The 23,841-nt window shown below is 41.4% G+C and overlaps 1 protein-coding gene across 1 annotated transcript; it reads left to right on the top strand.

Moving 5' to 3' along the window:
• LOC309390285 (acetylserotonin O-methyltransferase-like) lies at nucleotides 1-23,841 on the top strand (the record flags this gene model as incomplete). The annotated part of the gene is made up of 8 exons (XM_081949464.1): nucleotides 1-72; nucleotides 1,510-1,684; nucleotides 2,084-2,213; nucleotides 3,195-3,263; nucleotides 17,018-17,140; nucleotides 20,941-21,077; nucleotides 21,245-21,367; nucleotides 23,633-23,841. 8 exons carry the CDS (start codon nucleotides 1-3, stop codon nucleotides 23,839-23,841), a joined length of 1,038 nt encoding a protein of 345 aa, XP_081805590.1.

The raw sequence follows: 23,841 nt of genomic DNA, 5'->3' as shown, positions 1-23,841 counted from the left end.
ATGAGTTCACCTGAACAGGCTGAAAATATTAATATGATGTTTCATCATCAACATTCGTTTGTAACCTCAAAGGTAAGACATGTAATATGCGTACAAATAGTATATTAAGCAGTGAAACTTACAAAACAAATTTCTTTCACTTCCTTCTTTTTGTGGTATGACTTGCATGCTGATAACTCCCTGGACAGGTATCTGGATTTTTTGGACAACATGTTTAGAAATAGTTAGCCCTTGCCTTCTTCCTTGACCAGAGAGAGAATGACTGAGATGGGTTCAGGCCTAAGGCAGGACTGAAACTCAGCTCTCCTGTTTTGTAGCCTGGTGCCTTAACCACGACTCCAAACCAGCTTTCTTTGTCTTCTTCGTGGAGGTGAAAACCACTGAATGCTAAACACTTTGTTATAATGAAAGTTGTATAAATGCCACAAAGTGTTCTGCTGCACACGTTAAGTGAGCTCCAAAAGATGAATTGTGGATGTATTAAAAACATTCCTCCCCTTTATTTTGCTTTCCTATTGATGCCAGTTCCAGCGACCCAGGCCGCCATATCAATACCGGTTCAGCTGAACCGAGCCAAACTGTTAGGAACCCACCTCTGGTGTGGTTCAGTGGTGGGTTCTGGATCCTGTTCCAACCGGTTCAGTTGGAATGGGCCCGGCGTCACCACATGGTTGCGATTGGCATGCGCGCCCACATGCACGGTACGTGCATGCCTTGTAGATGCAAATGATGCTTCTGCAAGCCTCTGCGATGCTCCAGCTGCTCGGTGGAGCATCACACAGGCGCTTTATGTGCCATGCACGTGCGCAGAAGCACTGAAAGCTTTTAAACACAGTAAGGAGCTCGGGCAGGTGAGTGGGCCCTCCGGAGCACCGTACTGAACGGTATCCGTTGCTCTGGAGAGGCTCCTGTACGCCTGTACTGGGGCATACCGCCTGCAACCCACCACTGGTGTGGTTGCACAAATGAACAGATCCCTGTCCTGCCGACTTCTTATCTTGCTCATCAGCAACAGGTGCAATGGACAGGAATAGTTGCCATACGTAATCATTCTTGATCCTAGAGCAGGATTGTCAAACTCATGGCATCATGGTGGCGTCATGTGATGTATCAGAACTTTCCCCCGCTTTGCTAAACCGGGTGTGGGCGTGGCCAGCACATGATGCATCTGGCCCACGGGTCGGAAGTTTGGCAGCCCTGTCCTAGAGCAATAGTTATTTATTTTACTTATTTATATATCCCACCTTTATTATTTTTTACAAATAACTCAATATAGCAAACGTATCCACCAGACATCCATTGTGGTATTTTCCCCACAACAGCCCTGTGAGGTGAGTTGTGTCGAGAGGAAGTGACTGACCTAAGGCGAAACTGCTGGCTTTAATGGTTAAGGCTATCATTGTCTTGAGTTGAGCTCTGAGTAGGATCTAGAAAAAAACACAAATCTGTACTCACATTTAAAGTGATGCAGTAATGCTTCCTTTTGTACATTTGCCCATGTCCTTCCAGATCATATTTACTGCAAGTGAACTGGGTGTCTTTGATTTGCTGAGAGAGTCGGAGGAACTGCTGTCATCTGCGACTGTGGCTGAGCGTTTGGAGACCAGTGTCACCGGGATGCAGATGCTGCTGGAGGCCTGCGTGGGGTTAAAGGTCCTGAGAGTGGAATGGAAGGAGGGCAAAGGTGATCCTTTTATCAGGAGGAAGCAGTTACAGCTGTTTTACAAAGTAGTCAACAAAATAATATTTTCCATAGAGTTAGCAGCTCCATTCTTTTCTCCTTCAGTTTATTCAGCATAAAATATTTCTAGATAGCTAATGAGTTTTGCTCACTAATTAGTTCTGTTGTAAAACATCCTTCTGGACAACTCAGCCACTTTTCCAGCCTGTCACTTGTTTCACTATTGTCAGCAATTCTTTTTGTAGTGCCAGATCAAATGTTTTTGGTTTCATGATTGAAATAAACCGAAGTGCAATCATTTATATTGCTAAAAGCATTATTATGTTTTAGTCATCTCAGAATTCCATGGAATTCAGCAAAGGGGTTTTGAAGTAATTGTCTTATCATATCTTTCATTTTCAGGTCTTTATGGAAACACAGAATTTGCTGATCTCTTTCTGGCTAAATCAAGCCCAAAGTCTCAGTTTTATTCCATGAAGTACTATTCAGAAATTGTATATCCAGCAATGCAATATTTGTCTGAAGCTGTGAGGTAAGAAGGGAGTGTTGGTAAATTAAAACTTTTTCTCAAAGACAATAATAGAGACCAGCACTATTTGGCAACAAGTAAGTGGGATTAGTGCTTTTACCCTGTGGTTGTGTTTGCATTTGCTGATTACTTTAGAATCATCATTGCTCAATACCACCTTCCATTTTCTCAGTTGTCTCTCCTGAGATAAAAGAAGTAATTATTCTTCAACACTTCAAGAAGATACTGGACTGCCATTTGTCAGAAATGGTGTAGGGTCTCCTGCTTGGGTGGGGTTGGGGGGTTGGACTAGAAGACCTACAAGGTCTCTTCCCATTCTGTTAATCTGTATGTCTAGATCTGTTTAATTCTCTGTTGCTTACAAGACACAGAGTTTCAGAAGATGCAATTGTAGTGAACTGATCCCCCCCCCCAATTTCCTTTTGGACTTTCCAGTGGTGTTATTTATCCACTTAATCAAAATTTAATTGTTGCTCAATGTCTTTGCCTTTGCAACCCACAGACATGCCTGCACAGATAGATAGAAAAACAACTTGTAAAAATTAGGACTAAGATTTCTAATCTGATTAAAAACATAGTCTTAGCATTTTAATTTAGAAAGATACTTTGATGATTAAAGCAAAACTCAGTTCATTAAATATCAGAATTGAGAGAGTCTAATAATCAAAATGATTAAAAAAATTCCTGCAAAAGGATTAGCTAAAGGAATTTGTTTGTTCTTCATATTATTTAATAATAAAAAACCACAGTGAAACAAGATGGACATCATGACAGGATGGAGTCAGTTTCTATTAGGTCCTCTCACTTCATAGGTTTCCATTACTGTTTGGGGGCTGGTGATATTTTTGGAGTAACTTTTGCAAGTAATATTATTATGCTATTTGACTAGAAGCTCTATTTTGATGCTAGGGAAGTAGAAGAATATAAAAGGTAATGGTATTTTTGTTGTTTTCAATTTTAAAAAAACCCCAAAATCCACTACAGGGACGGGAAATCTCAGATTGTATCAATATTTGGCATTCCTTCAAAGGACTTTTATGAACCTCTATACAGGTAAAGTAGCATTTTTATGACTTTGGTTTGTAAAGATTGGGTAGTAAAATTTTGCTTTTATTTTCCTTATCAAATCTCAATTTGCAACTCTGCAAATATTTTCATGGAAGTTTTTTTTTTTACTAAACAAGCCTAGACTTGCAGCACTACCCACCAATGAGCATTGATTTTGAGCAATCTGCCAGAAAGAGAACTAAAGCCCAGTTTTATTCTAATGATCCTCCAACTATCCTCCCACCATCCACCCTACAACCACAGATTTGGAGCCTAGGATGCAAACCAGTCCATCAGCCAATTTATCACCACTGGATAGTTTGCAAGGAGAAGAAGGTATAGAGAGATGTGCTGAATATTGTTTTCATAATCTTGGTTTGTGTGTTTTTTCTTGTTCTACTTCCCAGCTCATCTATTCATTGCTACCTGTTCTTTGCATAAAGTTGATTGCCCTAAAAAGGAATAGTATTAGAGGTAGCTGTGTTTGGATCTCAGCAAAGCATGAATATTATATGTTCTTTTTATATATATATTATTATTATTTTTCTTTAAAAAAGACAAAACAACACATAGAGAACAAGAGCAAGGAGAAAAAAAAAGAAACACAATTTCATCAAGCATGTCATTTGGTTACAAGTTTTTGTGCAACGGTTTTTACAATTAAGAATAAAGTCACTGATTATCCATTAAACATAGTTAAATGTTTCATTGAGCATTGTGTGTTCAAGTTACCATTAATATTCTTTCATTTGTGACAACCCTTATTTCCTTACATCCATAATTATCTACTAGGTAACAATAAGTCTTTATAAAATTATATCACCAATCTCTAAGAAATAAGAATAAAGATTAAGTCAAAAAATTCCCATTAATTCATATTACACATTTCTACTTTCCGTTAACCATAGAATTTCCAATCATCCACAACTCCAAATATTATTTTCCATTATTAATTATCAATCCATGTGGTCATTAAGTATTTCAATCTATATTTATACCCATTATTCATTACATCATCATTATTCCATTTTATAAAATAGTCACCACCTACAATCATACCTAACAATTTAAATCATCTCACTCTTATATATTAAGTACATTATTATTCTTATATCTTATAAGTAAGTAGTCTGTTTCATAGTAAAAAATTAACATATATAAAAAGAGAAAAAAGAAAAAAATTTTTTTTCACAACATTAAGTATAGCTTTCTATTATTATTACATATAAGATAAGATAAAGGAAAAAAAATCATTTCCAGGTTTTTTTATCCAGCCATTGATACAACAAATCCCATACTTTATAGAATTGCTCATCCTCTTGTTCTCTAATTTCAAATGTAAGTTTACTCACTTCAGCACAGTCCGTTATTTTCCGAATAATTTCTTCCTCTGTTGGTAATTTCTCATTTTTCCAGTTTTTGGCAAATACAATTCTAGCAGCTGTTAACACATTTATGATCAAATATTTGAAGTCCTTGTTGTATATTTCTGGTATTATTCCCAATAAAAAGAGTTCTGGTTTCAAGTCTATATGTTTATGTATCATTTTCTCCAACCACATGTGTATTTTAGTCCAGTATCTTTTAGCTTCCGGACAAGTCCACCATATGTGGTAGAATGTGCCCGGCGTATGTTGACATTTCCAGCATTTTTCAGACTTATCCTTAGACATTCTTGCTATTCTCGATGGGGATAAGTGCCATCTATAAAACATTTTATACAAATTCTCTTTATATGCAGTTGACACTGTCATTTTATAGTTTTGAGTCCACAGTTTTTGCCATTTTTCTAAGTCAATCCCATGTCCAAAGTTTTTTCCCCAAGCTAACATAGTTCCTTTAACTTGTTCTTCATTTAATTTCACCTCTAGTAAATAGGCGTAAAATTTTTGAATTACTTTTTCATCATTTCTTGTTAAGATTTTATCTAATTCAGTCATTTTATCATAAAAGCCCTCATTTTTTCGATCTTCATTATATCTAGAATGTATTTGCATATATGAATACCAATTCAGTTCAATACCTTCCTGTTTCAATTCTTGTATGGATTTGAGTTCACCCTCTGTATTCAATAATTCAGCATATCTAACTGTTTCTTCCCTTTTATATATTATTGAGTATGAAAAAGCTTCAATAGTTGATATCCAGACTAGAATTTTCAAGTAATGCAACCTCTTAACCTTCTCCCAATTTAATAACAGAGCCTCTCTTATAAGATGCCTTCTGAAATAACCATGCCTTTTAGTTCTCTTATACCATAAGTATGCATGCCATCCCAACAACAGGTCATGACCCTCTAGATTCAAAAGCCTAGCATTTCTTAGCATTATCCATTCCTTAATCCACATCAGGCTAGCTGCCTGATAATATAACTCCCAATCGGGTAGGCCCCACCCTCCTCTTGATTTAGCATCTTGTAATAATTTACATTTTATTCTTGCTTTTTTCCCTTGCCATATGAATTTCAACACCATTTTATTTAATTCTTCAAAATAGTCTTTCCCCAGCTTAATTGGAATGGTCTGAAACAAATATAGCATTCTAGGTAGGATATTCATTTTGATTGTTGCGATTCTCCCAATCATTGATAATTGAAGATTCTCCCATTTCGCCAGATCTATTGCAATTTGTTGCTTCAATCTAAGATAATTATCTTCTTTAAGAGTGCTGCATCTGGCTGTTAGATAGATCCCCAAATATTTAACTTTATTTGTAATTTGCATTTCCAAAATTTCCGCCAATTCTTCTTTTTGTTTTGAGGGTATATTTTTTGTCAAGATCTTTGTTTTGTCTTTATTTATTTTTAAACCAGCAACTTCTCCATACGCCTCAATTTTTCCTATCAATTTAGGTGCAGATTGAAGTGGCTCCTCAAAAATAAAGACTAGATCATCTGCAAATGCTTGCAGCTTATATTCTTCCTTTTTAATAGTCATTCCCTTTATTTCTTCCTCTTCTCTAATCTTTCTGTTTAGTACTTCTAATGTTAAAACAAAGAGTAGTGGTGATAGTGGACAGCCTTGTCTCGTGCCTCTTTTTATCTTGATGGGATCCGTCAGTTCTCCATTTATCATTATCTTAGCTGTTTGCTTGTGGTATATCGTTTGTATGGCTTGAATAAAGTTCTTACGAAAGTTCATTTGTTCCATCTGTTGTATCATAAACATCCAATTCACATTATCAAAGGCTTTCTGCGCATCCAGGAACATCAAAGCCATTTGCTTCCCAGAGTGGACCTCATAATATTACAAGGTATCCAAAATTGTCCTTATATTGTCTCTAATTTGCCTCTTTGGTAAAAAGCCATTTTGGTCCGGGTGAATAAACCCATTTAAATATTTTTTCAGTCTCTCCGCCAATATAGAAGCAAATAACTTGTAGTCTGAATTCAACAAAGAGATAGGTCTGTAATTCTTAATTTGCGTATGGTCTGCCTCCTCTTTGGGTAGCAATGTAATATATGCCTCCAGCCATGAGTTAGGTATTTTGCTTTCAGTCATTACTTCATTCATAACTTCTAGTAGGGGAATGGCCAAGGATTTCTCTAGTGTTCTATAGAATTCCACAGGAAGGCCATCCGGTCCCGGGGCCTTCCCATTATTTTGTCTTTTAAGGGCCTCGGTTAGTTCCATCATTTTTATTTTATCTTCTAATATAGTTCTAGTATCACTTGGTATTTGGGGGAGTTTGGCATTTTGTAAATGTTGTTTCACTTCTTCCTCTTTTATGTTCTCTTGTTCATACAACTTAGCATAGTAATCTTGTATAATTTTCTTCTTTTCCATATTTCCATAGTGCAATTGTCCTTGTTCATCTCTTAGTTGTTGAATTTTCTTGGTCTCTCTTTCTTTTCTCAGTTTATATGCCAGCCATCTGCCTGGTTTATTTGCATTTTCAAAATAGTTCTGTTTAGCGCCTCTGATTTTTTGAGCCAAGTCCTCCTTTTCCAGTATGTCCATTTTGTGTTTTATTGTGTCCATCTTTATTTTAATCTCTTTCTTTTGTGGGAGTTTCTGTAGTTCATTTTCCAATGTGCTGTAGTCTTTTTCTAAGTCCTTAGTCACTTGTCTTTTCTTTAAATTTCTCTTTCTTGCATAGTCTATTATCAAACCTCTAGAAAAGGCCTTCGTTGTATCCCAGAGATTCTGAAAGGATGTATCTTCTTTTTTGTTTTCTTTAAAGAAGAAAGTCAATTCTTTTTCCATTTTCTTTACAAATTCTTTCTCTTTCAATATCATATTATTTAGTGTCCATCTAGATCTTATTCTTTGTTGTCTCCATCCTATTGTCGTTGGGTTGTGATCTGCCCAAGTATTCGACTCAATTTCCACTTCTTGTGCACTGCTGGATATGTCGGTTGAGGCCCAAATCATATCAATTCTAGAGAGTGATAAGTGTCTGTTTGAGTAGAAGGTGTATTGTTTTTTAGTGGGGTTCCTTTCTCTCCAAACATCTTTTAGGTTTATTTCATCCATCATCCTGAAGAAGGACTTTGGGAGTGTTTTTCTATTTAATTTTGTTGTTTTATGGGTTTTATAGTCCATGTTCTGGTCTACAGTGCCAATGAAGTCTCCCATCATACAAATATCAACATAGTCTAGGTCAGAAATTTTCTTGTGAATTCTTTTATAAAATTCATCTTGTTTTTCATTAGGTGCGTAAATTCCAATTAAAAGTATTTTCCTAACATTATCCATTATTTCCACCATTAAAATTCTTCCATCTTCATCTGTATAGATTTGTTTCGCAGGAATTTTATCTTTAATGTAAAAGGTCATTCCTCTTTTCTTACAATCCGCTAACGAAGTGAAATTTTTCCCCAGTTTTGGTTGTACTAATAGGTGGCCATTTCTTTGCTGGATATGTACTTCTTGTAGGCAAATTATGTCTAATTTTAATTTTCCTAATTTATGAAATATTTTCTTTCTTTTATTTGGCGAATTAAGTCCATTTATATTAATTGAGAGTAATTTTATTCCTTCCATCCTTATGTTTTATATATAGGATTTATAGCTCTAGTTGATCTTGGTTCCCATTGTGCTCTAATCTCTACACCCCCAACAGCACCTTCTTCAATGTCAATTCCACCTGCAGCACCCTCTATCTTCTCAGTTTCAATTATAGGTATATCTAGCAGTTGCACCGGTAGTTCTTCGTTTCCAGGCTTCGCTGCCTTTCCTCTCAAATGTTCTGCATAGAAAGCTTCTGCCTTCTCAATTGTATCAATTCTGTATCTCTGTCCTTTCCATAAAAATATTAGGCCTTCCGGAATCAGCCATCTATAGTTAACTCCTATTTTAAGTAAAATTGTAGTCAAGAATTGGTACTTTCTTCTCTTCTCTCTCACCCTTCTTGATATTTACTTTAGAATTGCAATCTCCTTGCCTTTATATTCCAGTTTTCTATCTCTTGTATTTTGCAGAATTTGTAGTTTTAATGCTTTTTTAGTAAATCTTACGTGGACTTCCCTTGGGAGGGAGTTTCTCATTGCCTATCTTGTATTAACTCGAAATGTCTCATCTATACCGTCCAGTATCTTCTCTTCAGGTATCTCTAATATTTCTATGAGAATTTCAGATATTATTTGTGGCAAATTTTCTCCCTTTTCTTCTACTATATTTTGAAACCTCAGAAAGTATTCAGAACGTTCCATCTCCCATCCGATTATTGCACTGCTTTCTGTTTCCACTTCACTCAATCTAGAATCAAATTCTTCATCCCTCTTTTCTCTTTGCTTCTCTCTTTCAGCAATTTTTTGCATATTATCTTCTTGTTTTTTGACCCACTGTTGTATATCTTCTATATTTCTCTCTGCTTTATCTGTTTTTTTCTATGTTACCAATTCGCTGATCCATTGTCTCCATCTTCATTTCCATATTGCCCAATTTCTTTATAAGTGTATCAAATTTTTAATCGGAGCTTGTTTGTAGTTTCTGTATTGATTGCATAATTGAATCTAATGATATGGTCTTCTCTTTTTTCCTGTTGAATCATAGATTGTATTGACCTTTGTCCTCCTGCCGGTGAGGAGGTAGGGGTTGTTGTTGTAGGGCCCACTGGTGTCGGCTTTCTACTCAGCTTGCTAATTTATTCTCTCTTCTTCTTCTTCTTCTTCTTCTTCTTCTTCTTCTTCTTCTTCTTCTTCTTCTTCTTCTTCTTCTTCTTCTTCTTCTTCTTCTTCTTCTTCTTCTTCTTCTTCTTGTTCGTTTTGTAGTTCAATCCAATTGCAATAAGCTCTAGGAGAAAAAAAAGATTAAAAAAAGGAAGAGGAAGGGAGGAGGAAAGAAGCAGAAAGACTATATAGTAGTTAGGTAGAAATAGTAAGCAGAGAGGTCAAGATTAAAATAGAAAGCACAGAATATGAAAAGTATGATAAAGGGTACGGAAAAGAGGTAGGAGAAAGAAAAGGGCAAAAAAAGGAAAAAAGGAAAAAAGCAATCTATATAAGAAAAATAAGGGTAGATGAAGGGAGTGAGAGGAGAGAAAGAAAAATTGTATCTCTGTTATTTCAAAAAGGAGAGAGAGAAAAAAGAAATGGAAAAAAAATTTAAGGACCAAGAAAAAAAAGGAAAAATTATTCAGCGCTTCCAGGCTTCAGGACTTCAAGAGAAAAAAAAGAAATTTAGAGTGTGACAAACAGCACACGCACCAACCAAGAAAAAGAAAAATCATCACATCCCCAGCAGAGTAGTATAAACACTTGATGTAGTTTCCAAAATCACTCCAATTTTCTCTTATAAGTCTTCTAAGATAGGTTTCCAGAACTTAAAGCTCCACAAGAAACAGCCTGCAGTAAACAGCTGTACTTCTTGCCTCTTATCAGGTCTTGACCTTGAGTAGGAGGTTTTTTTTCAAAATAGTCCCAGCAGTAGGAATTAGTAACAATGTTTCAAAGTCCATTAGATGGCAGTGTTAAAATGTATCCAGTCCCTAGCCCCTTAAAGCGCTGCCTTTAGTAAAGGGAAAGTTAGACTAAGCAAAAAAAAAAAAAAAAGATCTTTCAGGCATTAAAAAGAATAAGGTGAAGTAATAGCTCTAATCAAGTCACTTCTAAAAAAAGAAAGTTAAAAGTAAAGAGAAGGCTTCAACAACAATTGTAACAGCTGTAACAAGAGTCCAGTCTGGCTTCCGGTAAATAAAAGGGGGAAAAAAAACCCAAATGGTTTCAATTAACTCTATTCAAACCCGCCTCTAAGTCTCTGGTTATTTTCTATTTTCCTTAAGTCTCCAATTTAAGGGTGTCCTCTGTATAATTTAAACAAACAAAAAAACTTTTTCAAATAGTCTCACCAAAAAGCGGCATGCTTCTTTCTCTCCTGCTCTTGCTTTGCGGAGCTGTCAGCAGCTTCGGCAGCCTGGGGGCTGGCTTTTGATCGCCGGCAAAAAGGGGGTTCCCCTGGGTTTCCAGAGACTTTGCGAGTGTCTCTGGATCCCCTGGAATTTACCCTTACCTCCCACCGTCTCTGCGGGATGGCTTGGGTCCAATCGGACCGTCCAAACGATCGGAATTCAGCGGCTCATCTGAGTAACCAGAAAAGCCGTGGTAATGCTGCGACGCATAGCTCCTCCTCCATGAATATTATATGTTCTGTTGTCAGTGCACATTATTCTGTGTGCAGCTTGACATGCAGCTCAACCACCTATCCTCCAATAAAACAGACTGTGTGCATAGATCTGGATGCTTTATTGAAAGAACAGGATATGGTGAAAACAGGGAAAATAGGAATACATACAATGAGAACCAAACACAAGATAGGCAGTATTAAGTTACTGCTGAACATAATAATTAATGAATACAAGTACCACAGATTAAGATGGATTCTTCTTTGTGGTTCTGCCTTCTCCAAATGCAAAAGGAAATGGAGTCTGGCTTCCCAGCATGCACTTGTTTTGAGAGTACAGGCTGATGGGTTGGGTCAGCTTCAAACAATATAAATGATATTTGTCTCTCTGGCCACTAGTTGGGACTAGAGAGCAGCAGCAGTATATAAAACTTATATGCTGGGGCATGACACTCCCTGCCTGGTATCAACTGATACCACCATTTAGATGAGTGGCCATTGCTTTTTTGGTGGTAAGGTCACTGATGTGGTGGTGCCATTGCAGTTTGCAATGAGGCTTCTGGGAACTTGACAGTGATCTAAGCCTGGAATATAACATCCCATTGCTAGCTTCTCCCTTAGAATTGCTGAGGTCATCTGATATATATTCAGAACCATTCTGTTGAACAGATATCATGGGAGATATTGCAGAAGATTAGTTCAATTGTTTTTTGAGGCTTGCTGTTGTTTGTGGTGTGGCTGTAGATTGCCGCGCCGTTTGAGCTCTGGTGTTGCCCGCAGGTTCTGAGGTATGAATGGCATAGATGGACTCTGGAGACTGTGGCAAGGAGCAGGCTACGGCTCATTCTTTATTGTTAGGTAGGCGGCATCTCTGTGGTCTGAAGGGAAGAGAGGTAACCTGGTTGTCACTATCTTCTTTGACTAACCCATGCTCTGTCTTTTCTAAAGAGAGTTTTTCCTCAGTAGATGCTGCCACCTAATTGTCATCTTCCATCTTTTGGAAGACTGTGCACCTTGAATGAACTTGGTCACTGTCACAGGTGAGGTTGTCACTAAAGGAGCCTATGAAGGGACAAGGCGAATGTGCCTTAATGTGTGATGATTCCTTTAAGAGGAATTGGTTGTGGTTTGGCTGAAAAATAGAAGGATGTCCATTTTCTAATGTGCTTGTCAGCATGCTGCTTACCGAGGTTGATTTGTGTAGGCTTCCTAAACAGATACCTCCTATAATGACCCACCTTAGGTCTAATTTCTGAGAGTATGGAGCATTGTGGGGACCATTGATCTGAGCTCTCACTTTGTGGACTCATAAAATATCTCTCCCGAGGAGCAAGACTATCTGAGCCTGAGGATTGAGTTCTGGTATCAGATACACTATGCCGTTCAAATGTGGGTGATGAATTGCTGCATCTGGTGTAGGGATTACAGATCTTTGGTCAGGGATCTGGTTTCATTCAATAAGAGTTGGTAAAGTCAGGCATGTTTTCCCATCGACTGACTTGACTTGGTAACCAGATGCTCTTCTCTCTGCGGACTCCATAATTCCTGCACATGTTTTTAAGGAATATGGAATGCTGGGGCCTTTAATGCCAAAAGCATCAACGTTGGCTGAACTGGCCAAAGGACTGTTACTTTGGTTGTCTAGAATAGCATAAAGCTTAATGGCTTTGTCCCTTTGGCTTGCTGGGTAGACCTGGACTAAACAGATTTTGGAGCAGGACTGCCGCCTGCAGTCCCTTTGCAGACCTCTATGCATTTTGCATTGATTTCTATTGTGGTTGTAGCAGTGTGTTCTGCCATACTCACTGATACTGAAAAGTGTGTTGTAACATTCATGGTCCTGGTCCTGGTGCAAAGCAGTGTTGTGGCTTGTGCTGTCACATTCCATGCATTTTACACTGACCCTACAGTTGTTGGCAAAGTGAGGGACCGATGAGCAGCACTTGTAGCAATGTTGTTTGCTTTGTGGTTCTCCATGAACTTCTCCCTGAAGGCTCGGCATTTTAGGAGAAAATGTGGTTTCTGGTGTAGAGGATACTGCTTACCAGGATCTCCGATCTCAGTTTCTGTGTGAGTGGAGCTGGCAGACCTGCGAAGGGATTTGGAGGAGCCACATTAGTTTTGTGGAGTGCTACTGAAGACTTGCGAGGATTATGTTCTGAACAGTGGCGGGTTTCAAAAGTTTTTAGAACCTATTCTGCAGGTGTGGCCTGTTTTGTGGGAGTGGCTCGGTGGTCATGTGACCGGGTGGGCGTGGTCAAATTGGAAAATGTGTGAAACTCACTTAACAACACTCTTGCTTAGCAACCAAATCTTTGGGCTCAAATGTTCTCTTCCTTCCTTCCTTCCTTCCTTCCTTCTTGTCTCTCTCTCTCCAACTCTCTTTCTCTTTCTTTCTTTCTTTCTTTCTTTCTTTCTCTCTCTCTCTCTCTCTCTCTCTCTCTCTCTCTCTCTCTCTCTCTCTCTCTCACACACACACACACACACACATACACACACACACCATTTCTGTCTGCCACTGACAGCTCTCAAAGAGAAGGAAGTATAAGGACTGCCTTGGAAAGGGGTTGGACTAGATTACCTCCATGTTCCCTTGCATCCCTCTATGTTCTCTGTCCCATTTAGTCACAAACAGCCCCATTCACTTTAAAGTTGGTCGCAAACTCTACTCACCCTGCGCGTGCCCTGGCCCCACCCAAGGAGGTAAGTACTGCGGTGAGGTAAAGTGAGGAATCTGTGGCTAACCCCTCAGGCCAGCGGTCGGGTACGCAGGGGGGGCACGGCGACAGAGAGGGCAGCTGAGCAGGGGCAGTGCTTTGGTGGGCGCTAAGAGAAGGAACAAATTGCAGGTGGGAGGTGCTGCTGCTAAGGCAGCGCGGCATTGGTGGCGGCGTTGGTGGAGTCGGGGCGCTGCCCGCTGAGCAGCATAACCCACAGCGAGCCCAGGAGCAGTAGCCACTGCCAGCCGCCCCGCACCATCATCACTCCCTCCCTGGAAATGAGGTGGCTGTGAAAGACAAGGGAACGCACCCCGCATGGCTTCTTCAAACAGCAGAAGAAGGAACAGGAGGGGAGTTTGGCTGTTTGAAAAGCCCTGCATGGAACTCTACTCCTGTTCCTTCTTCTGCTGTTTGAAGAAGCCACATAGGGCATGCTCCCTTGTCTTTGACAGCCACCTCATTTACAATTGGGGGGAATCCATGCAGAGGGAGGAAAAACATGGATTTCTCCCCCCCAATTGGAAACGAGGAGGCTGTCAAAGACAAGGGAGCGTGCCCTGCATGGCTTCTTCAAATAGCAGAAGAAAAAAGAGGAGGCGAGGATTCGTTGGACAAGCTCAGGGGTGAGTGCTGCTCTCTCCTCTGACAGCCGTCACATTTCCAATAAAGGGGGTGGGGAATCCATGCGATTTCCTCCCTCTGCATAGATTTTCCACCACCTTCATTGGAAACGAGGTGGCTATCAAAGAGAAGAGGGCAGTGCACACCATGTGGGCTTGTTGGGGCCTCCAGATGAATGGGTACGTAAAAGCAGGCTAAATTTCACCAACCGGTATGCCCGTACCGGTCCGTACCAGCTGAAACCCACCCCTGGTTCTGAAGGAGCAGCACATGACAATGTGAAGTCAAAGCTGCTTGTTGGCACATGAAGTTCACAAAGACAGAGAAGGGGGGAAATGGAACATTTTACTCTCTTTTGTATTTGGAGCCATGTGTGATCCACTGCCCTTGTAAGTTATAGGATAACTTTTGTACAATGGGGTTGACACATCTGGCTGTGCCAAGGAATGCAAGTCCGTGCAAGTCCCCTTCTGACTTGCCTACTTGAAATTCCATTAGTAAGTCGCTAAGTTCCCTAAGGTTCTGATAGGCTTTGTTAGGTATTTGGGGAAAGCTACCCAATCTTTTGGACAGTGAATTTGCCACTGCTACTGCTGAGCCATAGCACTCATCAAGTCTGTCCCAGATTGTTTTAAGGAAGGCCTGTTTCAGGGTAGTTTATGTTTATTGTCCTGATTCATTTTGCATGCTCAGCAGATTCAATTCTGAGCCATTTAATTATTAAATCTATCTCCTCACTACATGACAAATCTAAGCTGCTGATGGCATTTTGAAAGGAAAATCGCCAGGCTCTATAGCTTTCAGGACGATCATTAAACTTTTCAAATCCTTGTGTGACTAGTTCACGTTGTGCAAGGAACATGGCAAGCTCTATGGTGGCTTGATTAGCCGATTGTGCATTGTTGTAGTGAAAAGGTGTTGTGTAGTCATACCTTTTAGGAGTTTCTGATTTCAGTTGGTCCTTTCTATGCTGCTCTGGTATGAAGGCTGATCCTTAGGATAATTTGCAGACTCAAGTACCTTGGATGTAGGGGGTCTGCTGTTAGTCTGTCGTAGTGCTGAGTTGCATCTTTGGCTTGTTTCTTGTAGGTTGTCTTTTCCATCGAGGTGAGCATTGCTGCTTGACCTGGAGTGCTTATAGATGTACTTTGAAGTGTGTTGCAGAGGATCTTGGGTTCAGTTTCTGTCTCAAGCACATTGCTGCATTTACTGCATTCATCATCAGAATATACAGCTCTATCTAAGGCATGCCTTTCACAGGTGGCACGTGGAGCCCTTTCTGCAGGCATGTGGGCCGTCACCCAGCTCAGCTCCACCACGCATGTGCGTGCACCTCCCATCGGCCAGCTGATTTTCAGGTCTATGCCGTGCATACGGGAGACGCACACACGTGCACAGTGTGTATGTGTGAAGTGCCCCCTCCATGCCCCATTTTTGGTTTCAGGAGGCCTGCTAGGTCCAAAATAGGCTGCGGGGAGGTGCAGTGTGCCCCCCCCAACATCCCATTTTTGGTTTCAGGAGGCTTCAGGGAGGCCTGCTAGGTCTGTTTTTTTTTTTTGGTCCCTGAAGGCTTTGGGGAGGCCTGCTAGGCCAAAAACAGGCCACAGGGAGTTGCACGGATGTGCAGGGGTGGGGCGCATTGCAATATTGGTGTGGGCATGCGCACATGATTTGGGCGTGTGAGGAGAAAAAGATTAGCCATCACTGGTCTAGAGGCTAGTGTATGGCCATATGCAGGTAGTTGCATTGGCAGAGTAGGTCTCTGTATAGTCATTATCCTGTATCACACTTGCTGGGTAGCCACTGTTTCACTATTCTGTCCCCGCTACATGTTAGTCTCTGTGCAGCTCGACATGCAGCTAAACCCACCTATCCCCCATTAAAACAGCAGAATATAAAGATTGTCTCTTGAGGCATATTTGTTCCTCTGGCCACTAGATAGGGCTAGAGAGCAACAACAGTACATAAAAGTTATATGCTGGGGCATGACAATATACATATTTTCACATGTCTTTTCGGTCTTATGATGTTATCCACCCCCCCCCCACCAAGTCTTCAGTCTCTCTTTGCTGGAATTGGAATATTCTTACAACCTGTGTCATTGAGTGAGAATTAATTTTCAAAATGGAGAATTGGAATCTAGAGCTAGATCATCTACAGATCAATTGCTACCCTGTTTCCCCAAAAATAAGACCTCCCTGGATAATAAGTCCAATCGGGTTTTTGAGCTCATGTGCTAAAATAAGCCCTCCCCTGAAAATAAACCCTCCTTGAAAATATTACAACGCAGCAGCAGCCATGAGGTGACCATGCTTGTTGCGTCCTGCACCTCAAAAATAATAAGACCTCCCCTAAAATAAGGCCAAGTGCTTATTTTGGCAGTTAAAAGAAAATAGACCCTGTCTTATTTTGGGAGAAAAAAGTAGAAGATGCAGCATGGTCCAGTCTAGGAACATTTAATTCTTTAATTCTTTATCCATTAACCAGAGATTCTTCCAAATCCTTGTCAGATATTTTCTGTTGTTCAAATGCCAATCCACAAGAATGTTGGTTATTTTTGAGATCCTTCCAGGACAGCTAATCCTAAGGCAAATATTGGCATACAGTATCCAGCAATTCCACTCAGGAATTGCTCAGGGTATGAATTGGATGAAATGAGAATAATTCATCTAGGTCATATGGATTACTAATGCCATCAAACTTCAAGACAAATATTAAAACTAGATAATTAACACAAAAGCTTGCAGAAACCATGGCTACATAATGAAAAATATAATTCTAGATTTATGATCAGATGTTAATCATACTGTATTTCATGTGTTTGTTAATCATCCACCAATGCAAATTTCAATTCTAGTTCACAGGAAGGTGTTGAAAACTTTTTAAGGTTCATGAGTGAGGGTTGGAATCTGCATGGGAAAGATGTGGTCTCTGCTTTTGATCTTTCTGGTTTTCAGCTCATTTGTGATCTGGGTGGTAAGTACCTGAAGGTTTTCATCATGCACCTTACTATCAATTTGATACTGTGTGATATTCTGGTAAAATTGGATTGAAAGATGTCTCTGGCTCTGTCAAGACCTTGTAACTTGTTGGACAGTTTGCCTTCAGAAGTTGTGGATGCTTCATCACTGGAGGGTCTCCTACTTGAACAGGAGGTTGGACTAGAATATCTCCAAGGTCCCTTCCAGCTCTATTGTGATTGATCGATCAATTAATTCCCTGATCGCAAAAGTAGAGTTGTAGGATCCTATCCTGTGATCTTTTTTGTTCTAGAGTGTTGAACCTTATTTTTAAATATCTAATTTTAAATGGTTTAACTGATCAGAATTATTGGATGTCTCACAATAAGTAGCAATCCTGAGACTGTTTGGAAAGAGGTGGGGGCATTTTTGAAGATGAAAACACTTTTTCTTCATTTTCTCTCCCTTGCCTGGGATGATATTGCCATGATGCATTGAATGAAGATTAAGCCAGCTGGTGTAGTGGTTAAGGCCCTCAATTTCATTGAGGGTCGCATCAGGGCTGTGATTGACCTCGCATGCTGACTGGGTGGGCATGACCAGCTTGATGCCACTCACTGGGTGTGGCCGACTGGGTGGGCATGGCAAGCTTGATGTCAGTCCCCAAACTACTGGCATATTTCCTCTTTGCATTGGGTAGACCAGGCCGAAGCCACACTGGGCTGATGTTTCCTCTTAGCATTGGGTAGACTGGACCAAAGTGACATGGGCTGGCCCCTTACATTTTTCAGGATGGTCCCACAGGCCAGATCCAACCATATTGCAGGCTGCATACAGCCCACGGGCCTTCAGTTTGACACCCCTGGGTTAAGGACATGGGAGACCAGAAGTTCTAATCCACCTCTAGACATAAACCTAGATGGGTGACCTTGGGCCAGTCATTTTTTCTCAACCCTAAGAAGAAAGAAATCACAAACCTGTACTGAAGTCTTGCAACCCCCCCCCAAAAAAACACACCAAAACCCCCATCCCACCCTGCAAGGGCTTATCCAGGATGGAATGGAATAACTAGCCATTGCCACCTGGCCATGGGACCGCTCCTCTATGGCAATTCGCCAAGGGTACAACTTGCCATGGGCCTGGACATTCTCCTCTGGTTTCCAAAGCCGGCCTGGCTTGAGTGAGGCGAACACAGACACGGACATACTGACACAGGGACGTGTGGTCAGGGGAGGCAGGGGAGGCAGAGCCTCACCTCTCATCATGAAATAATAATATATAATAATAATATATATTTCCTCCCATCCCTTTTACACGTCTCCCGCTAAGCTCCAGTAAGGAGAAGAGCCTTTGGGGAGTGAAGAGGAAGAGGAGGAAGGAGGAGGAGGAGGTGCGCGCATGGGGCGGTGCCAGCTGGGCAACCAGCGGAGGCAGGAGGGTTCTCGGAAGCGCCAATAACCTTCCTGCCTCCACTGTACTTTGCGCGCTCCTCACGACTGCAATAGAAGTCCAGAAGTGGCAGGGGCTGTTGGGCTAGAAGCCCAAACCCCCTTGGCCACAAAATCCGCTTCTGGATGTATATTGCAGTCGTGAGGAGCGCACGAAGTCCAGCAGAGGGAGGAAGGTTCTTGTCCTTCCCCAGTCGCTTTCGTGGCTTCATCATCAAGACGAAGTCCGGGAGCACCGACAACATTTCTGCCTCCGCTGGACTTCATCTTGATGATGTCGCCGCAGCTGCCGGGCGCGGACGGACGGAGGTAGCCAGAGTGGTGCTCAGGCAGTCCGGCGGACGAGCGACCGAGGATCAGGCTGCCTGATCCTCCATCACTCGCTCGCTCGCTCGCTCGCTCTTTCGTCCACTGGACTCCTCGGTGCCGCTCTGGCTACCTCTGTCCGACCATGCCCAGCAACTGCGGCGACATCATCAAGACGAAGTGGCTTGGAGGCGAAGTACCTTTCAGTGCTTTTCTGTGCGTCTGGTGTTTAGGTAGATAGCCGGATGTCCTAAACGCCAGACGCACAGAAAAGCACTGAAAAGCAGCTGCTGTTGGGGACCACGGAGCGCGAGCCGGCGGAGCGCGCTCAGGAAGGCGGGAATGGGATCACGTGTGCTGGAGGCTGAGGCAGCCTCAGCCTCCAGCACACATGGTCCCATTCTCCGCCTTCCTGATGACCTCACCAGCCTCACCAGCCATAAACCTCACCGCACGTCACTGTACTGACATACTGACACAGAGACACCAGCACAGATACAGACTGTTCTCACCCAGCTCCCCAAACATGACAAACCTTCTGAACTTAACGCAAAGATTCCTTTATTAGGAGTGGCAGCAGCCCCAGCAAAAAGTTTCTCTCTCACCGCAGGCTAACAAATCTGTCCATCTGGAAGATGAATAGCTGTCTGCCACATCTATTCATCTCCGTCCCCTGCCTTTTATCCCCAGAGTTAGGGTGGGGCTTTGCTAGCAGTGGTGGCTCTTCCTTCCCAAGGATCGGCCCATGGTTTTCCACTGCTCTCCTCTCCTCTGCCTTCTGTGGATCCGTGCATCAGGCACTGGACCCAGCTGTTCGTCCTCTTCCTCATCAGCCACCTCCAGACCTGGGAGCTGTTGACTGTCCATCTGAGGGCTGATGACTGGCCCAGGCTCTGCCTCTGTATCTCTCTCTGCCAGTTCCATTCCCTCTCCCCCCACCTCGGAGCTCCGAGGTTGCCTTGATGATCTGTCTCCTAGCCTCCCACAGCTCCTTCTCATCTGATTTGGGTGCCGGAGGGGCCAATGGCTGACAGGTCACAACACGGAGACACAGACACACCCCATTCCATCCTTGGAAACTATTATCAGCATCCAAGCTGGCAAGCTGGCAATTGCACCCTGGCCTTGGGTAGAAGGACCTCTCTGTCATGTTGCATGCACATACATACCCCTCCCCAATTCCAAGCTTGGGAACTATTATCTCCATCGAAGCAGGCAAGCTGCCAATTGCACCTGGGCTTGTGGGGAAGAACCTCACCTTTGGGCTGCTGTATATGTGCTACAGAATCTGTCAGTGAGATAATTCTGATTGGCAGGGTCAAGGAAGATGGCTTTTTCTGCCGTTGTTCCTGCTTTGTGGAACCTTTGCCCCTAGAGGTTAGGAAAGCTTCCAATCTTTTGTCTTTCTGCAAAGGTCAAAACCTGGCTGTGTAGGCATATGTGTGGGACATTAGAGCCTACACATCCATAAGAGAGAATCAATGATGCTCCCTCCCCCACTCACACCTGTATTTTCTTTAAGTCTCCCATCTCTTGCAATTTTATAATGTTGTTTTACATTTTAACCTTAAATTATTCATTTTTAATATGTTATTATATTAAGTGACGTGCTGGCCCAGAGGTGAAGTTGCTGGCTTCCACTCAGAAGGTTGAGAGTCCAATCATAGGGAGTGATATATGTTTCTCTATCAGGGTGCAAAGAGAAAATATCTGCTGCAAACTGCACATAGGGCATCGGCCAGTAAAAGCTCAATTCTATTCAGTTGCCCTGTTTCCCTCTGCATAAAAGGGATTACAGGGTTGTAAAATGTTTATTTATTGATTAAATTGTACATCCCTCTGTTGGGAAGATGCACATTTAATAAGTTTGATAATATAACAAACATATGTTAATGAATACCCTTCTTTAAATGACAATATTATGTCTGTTTAGCAAGCTATATGAAAAATAAAACAACGAGGTAAGCTAAAAATCATAACAAATGTTCTAATAAATTATTAAAAATGTTGATAAACACAATATTACATAGTTTCTTTTTTCCATTGTGTACTTTTTTTCAAGGAAGCAGTGGTGGCTTTGCTAAGGAATTGGTTTCAGTATATCCAAATTGTACCGTGAAACTTTTTGATCTTCCTGGAGTTGTGGAAATATCAAAAAAATATAATGCATTTTCAGATGACTCTCGGATCTCTTTCCATGAAGGTAATATGCGCTTTGAATCAATATCTCTGTCATTTCAAAGCAGTAGTTGAAAAAAAGCCAGTATACTTTTAGAGCAAGCTTTATGAACAGAGGAGTAAATTGTTTCTCCAAGTTGTTAGTAGAATTAAAAAATTCCTACCTTAAGAAGAGATTTGTTTTTAATACAGGGGATTTTTTTAAAGATCCAATTCCTGAAGCAGATCTTTACATCATTTCAAGAGTCTTGTTTAACTGGAGTGATGAAAAGTGCATCCAGCTGCTAACAAAAGTGTTTACAGCCTGTAAGCCAGGTAGGTATTGCTAGAAGAGAAAAATTGACATTTGTGAATGGGAAGACAAGCAAGCCAACCAGAGCGATGCATAGCTTTTTTATGTATTTGCAACAACCTGTGACAAGTGAGATAGTGCTCACTTATGACCTAAAAGGGGCTCAGAAGTTTAGTTGTAGGTCATTGCAGTCATTAAGTGATGCAGGTAGTCCTCAACTTACAGTGACTGTTCGAAGTTGCATGGGCATATTATCAAAATTCAGATGCTTGGCAACTGGTTTCTATTTGTGATGTTTGTGGTGTTCTGGGGTCATTTGATCACCTTTTGCAACCTTCTGACAATGAAAGTCAATGGGGAAGCCAGATTCACTTTATAACTGTGTTACTAACTTAACAACTGCAGAGATTTATTTAACAACTGTGGCAAGAAAAATCATAAAATGGAGCAAAACCCATTTAACACCTATCTGGCTTAACATCGGAATTTTGAGCCCAATTGGGTTGTAAGTCAAGGACTACCCGTAAAGCATGTGACCACATTGCTCAATGACCATAATCCTGGGTCTTTCAGTTGTGACTGTTAAGCAGTTGTGTGGCTCATTAAGTGAGGGGAGCTGAAAAACAGCATGCCAAAAGAGGGCAGGCAATTTCTCTTCATGCATGGAAGGGGACCTTTGCACTAGGAAGCTTTGAAAAGAAGCTTGGATCCCAAAGGTTTGATAAGTGATGGAATGTAGTTGGGCAGGTTCCCAGGAAGGGGGTGGGGTGGCATTCCAGAGAAGTTAAAGACAACTTAGTTCAGATAGTTTGTGTAAGAGAAAGAGGATGAAGCCAACTCTCCCCTAATTGTCCCCAGACTTACACTTCATGAAGGTAGTAGTCTGCTTCAGTTTGGCAAGATTCTGTCTGTTCATGTAGAACAATAAAGACATCTGTTTGGAAGAATCACTCTATATCTTTCTTGGAGACTGACAGAGCTTTCTTTTCCTGATCCACAGCAGGCCTTCCCCTGCAGAAGGGAATCACTTTGTTGGGCCAGAGAAAGGAAGCTCAGGTCTTGGTGGCACAGTGGTTAGAGTGCAGTACTGTAGGCTACTTCTGCTGCCTGCAATTTACAAGTTCAAATCTCACCAGGCTCAAGGTTGACTCAGCCTTCCATCCAGTGATAAAATTCATTTTTTTTCTTCTGGTACTGTGAACGTGGCTTGGTGGGTGTGGCAGGGGAAGGGTACTGCAAAATCCCCATTCCATCCCCACTCCTGGGGGAAGGATATTGCAAAATCTCCATTCCCACCCCACTCTGGGGCCAGACAGAGGTCGTATTTGATGGTTCTCCGAACTACTCAAAATTTCTGCTGCCGGTTCTCCAGAACCTGACAGAACATGCTGAATTTCACCCCTGCTTCCATCCTTCTGAGGTAGGTAAAATGAGGACCCAAATTATTGGGGGCAATATGCTGACACTGTAAACCGCTTAGAGAGAGCTGTAAAGCACTATAAAGCAATATATACGTCTTAAGTGCTATTGCTATTGCTATCTCCACTATCCCAATTTCCTTTTTCCAGCCCACACATGAGTTCCCCTCTACTCCATGTGCTAGCCTTTCTATCCTTCGGAACATTGTGTTTGCTTGCTGTCTGGCAAACATTGGCTTGACATAGTTGTCAGCAGCTGCACAAAAAGGTCAATAGAGTACACCAGGAGACGATGGCGCAAGGAGAAGGCTTGGAACTTGTAAGTCTGGTCGGTTGGGGAGAACAAGGCAGGGAGCAAACTGAAGCCTCCTGGGCCACAGAAGCTTTTTGTGCGCTCCCTAACCAACATTGAAGTATTACTATACTATGGAAACCAGTTCCTTCCATAGGTGCCTATGAAACCTATGTTATGAAAACTGTTTCTTTCTTACTCTTCCAAGACAGAGAAATGCCACGTGTTGGATTTAAATAAAGTCCAGTTGTGGAAAGATTTCTTAGAACTTTCCTGATGTTTCAGTCATAAAACGTCGGCAGAGTCTGGGAAGCAATCCTGTGGTAAATGGGCTTAAGGGGCTTATGTTATGATGAAGGATCCAGAGTCGGCATAATATTTTATATATCTTTAAGGATTCTCAGGAGACTAAAATGGAGCATGGAGTTAGCCTAGGGAAAAAGAGCCCAAAGCAATATTTTCAGAAGAGAGAAAAAAGTTGGGAGAAAGGTCACAGCCATAAACATGAAAATGAGATGAAGGACATCATCTCTTTTGTAGGCAACCTATTCCTGATTTAATAAATTACTTTGCAACAGGTGGTGGCATCTTGGCAGTGGACCCAATTATTGATGACAAAATACATGAGTCGCTTCCTGCTCATTTGTACTGCATCATAATGTTGGTTGTATCTGAAGGAAAATCACGGAAAGAATCGGAGCATCGAATGCTCTTCCAAACTGCTGGCTTTCAAGATATTCAGTTTAAGAAAGGAAATGTCTTTGATGTCATTTTGGCCAGAAAATAA

Source organism: Natrix helvetica, assembly GCF_964273705.1.
Source record: "Natrix helvetica genome assembly, chromosome: 3".
In the NCBI taxonomy this organism is placed as follows: Eukaryota; Metazoa; Chordata; class Lepidosauria; order Squamata; family Natricidae; genus Natrix; species Natrix helvetica.
Note: the sequence above shows the minus strand (reverse complement) of the source record. Positions and strands in the feature narration are given on the sequence as shown.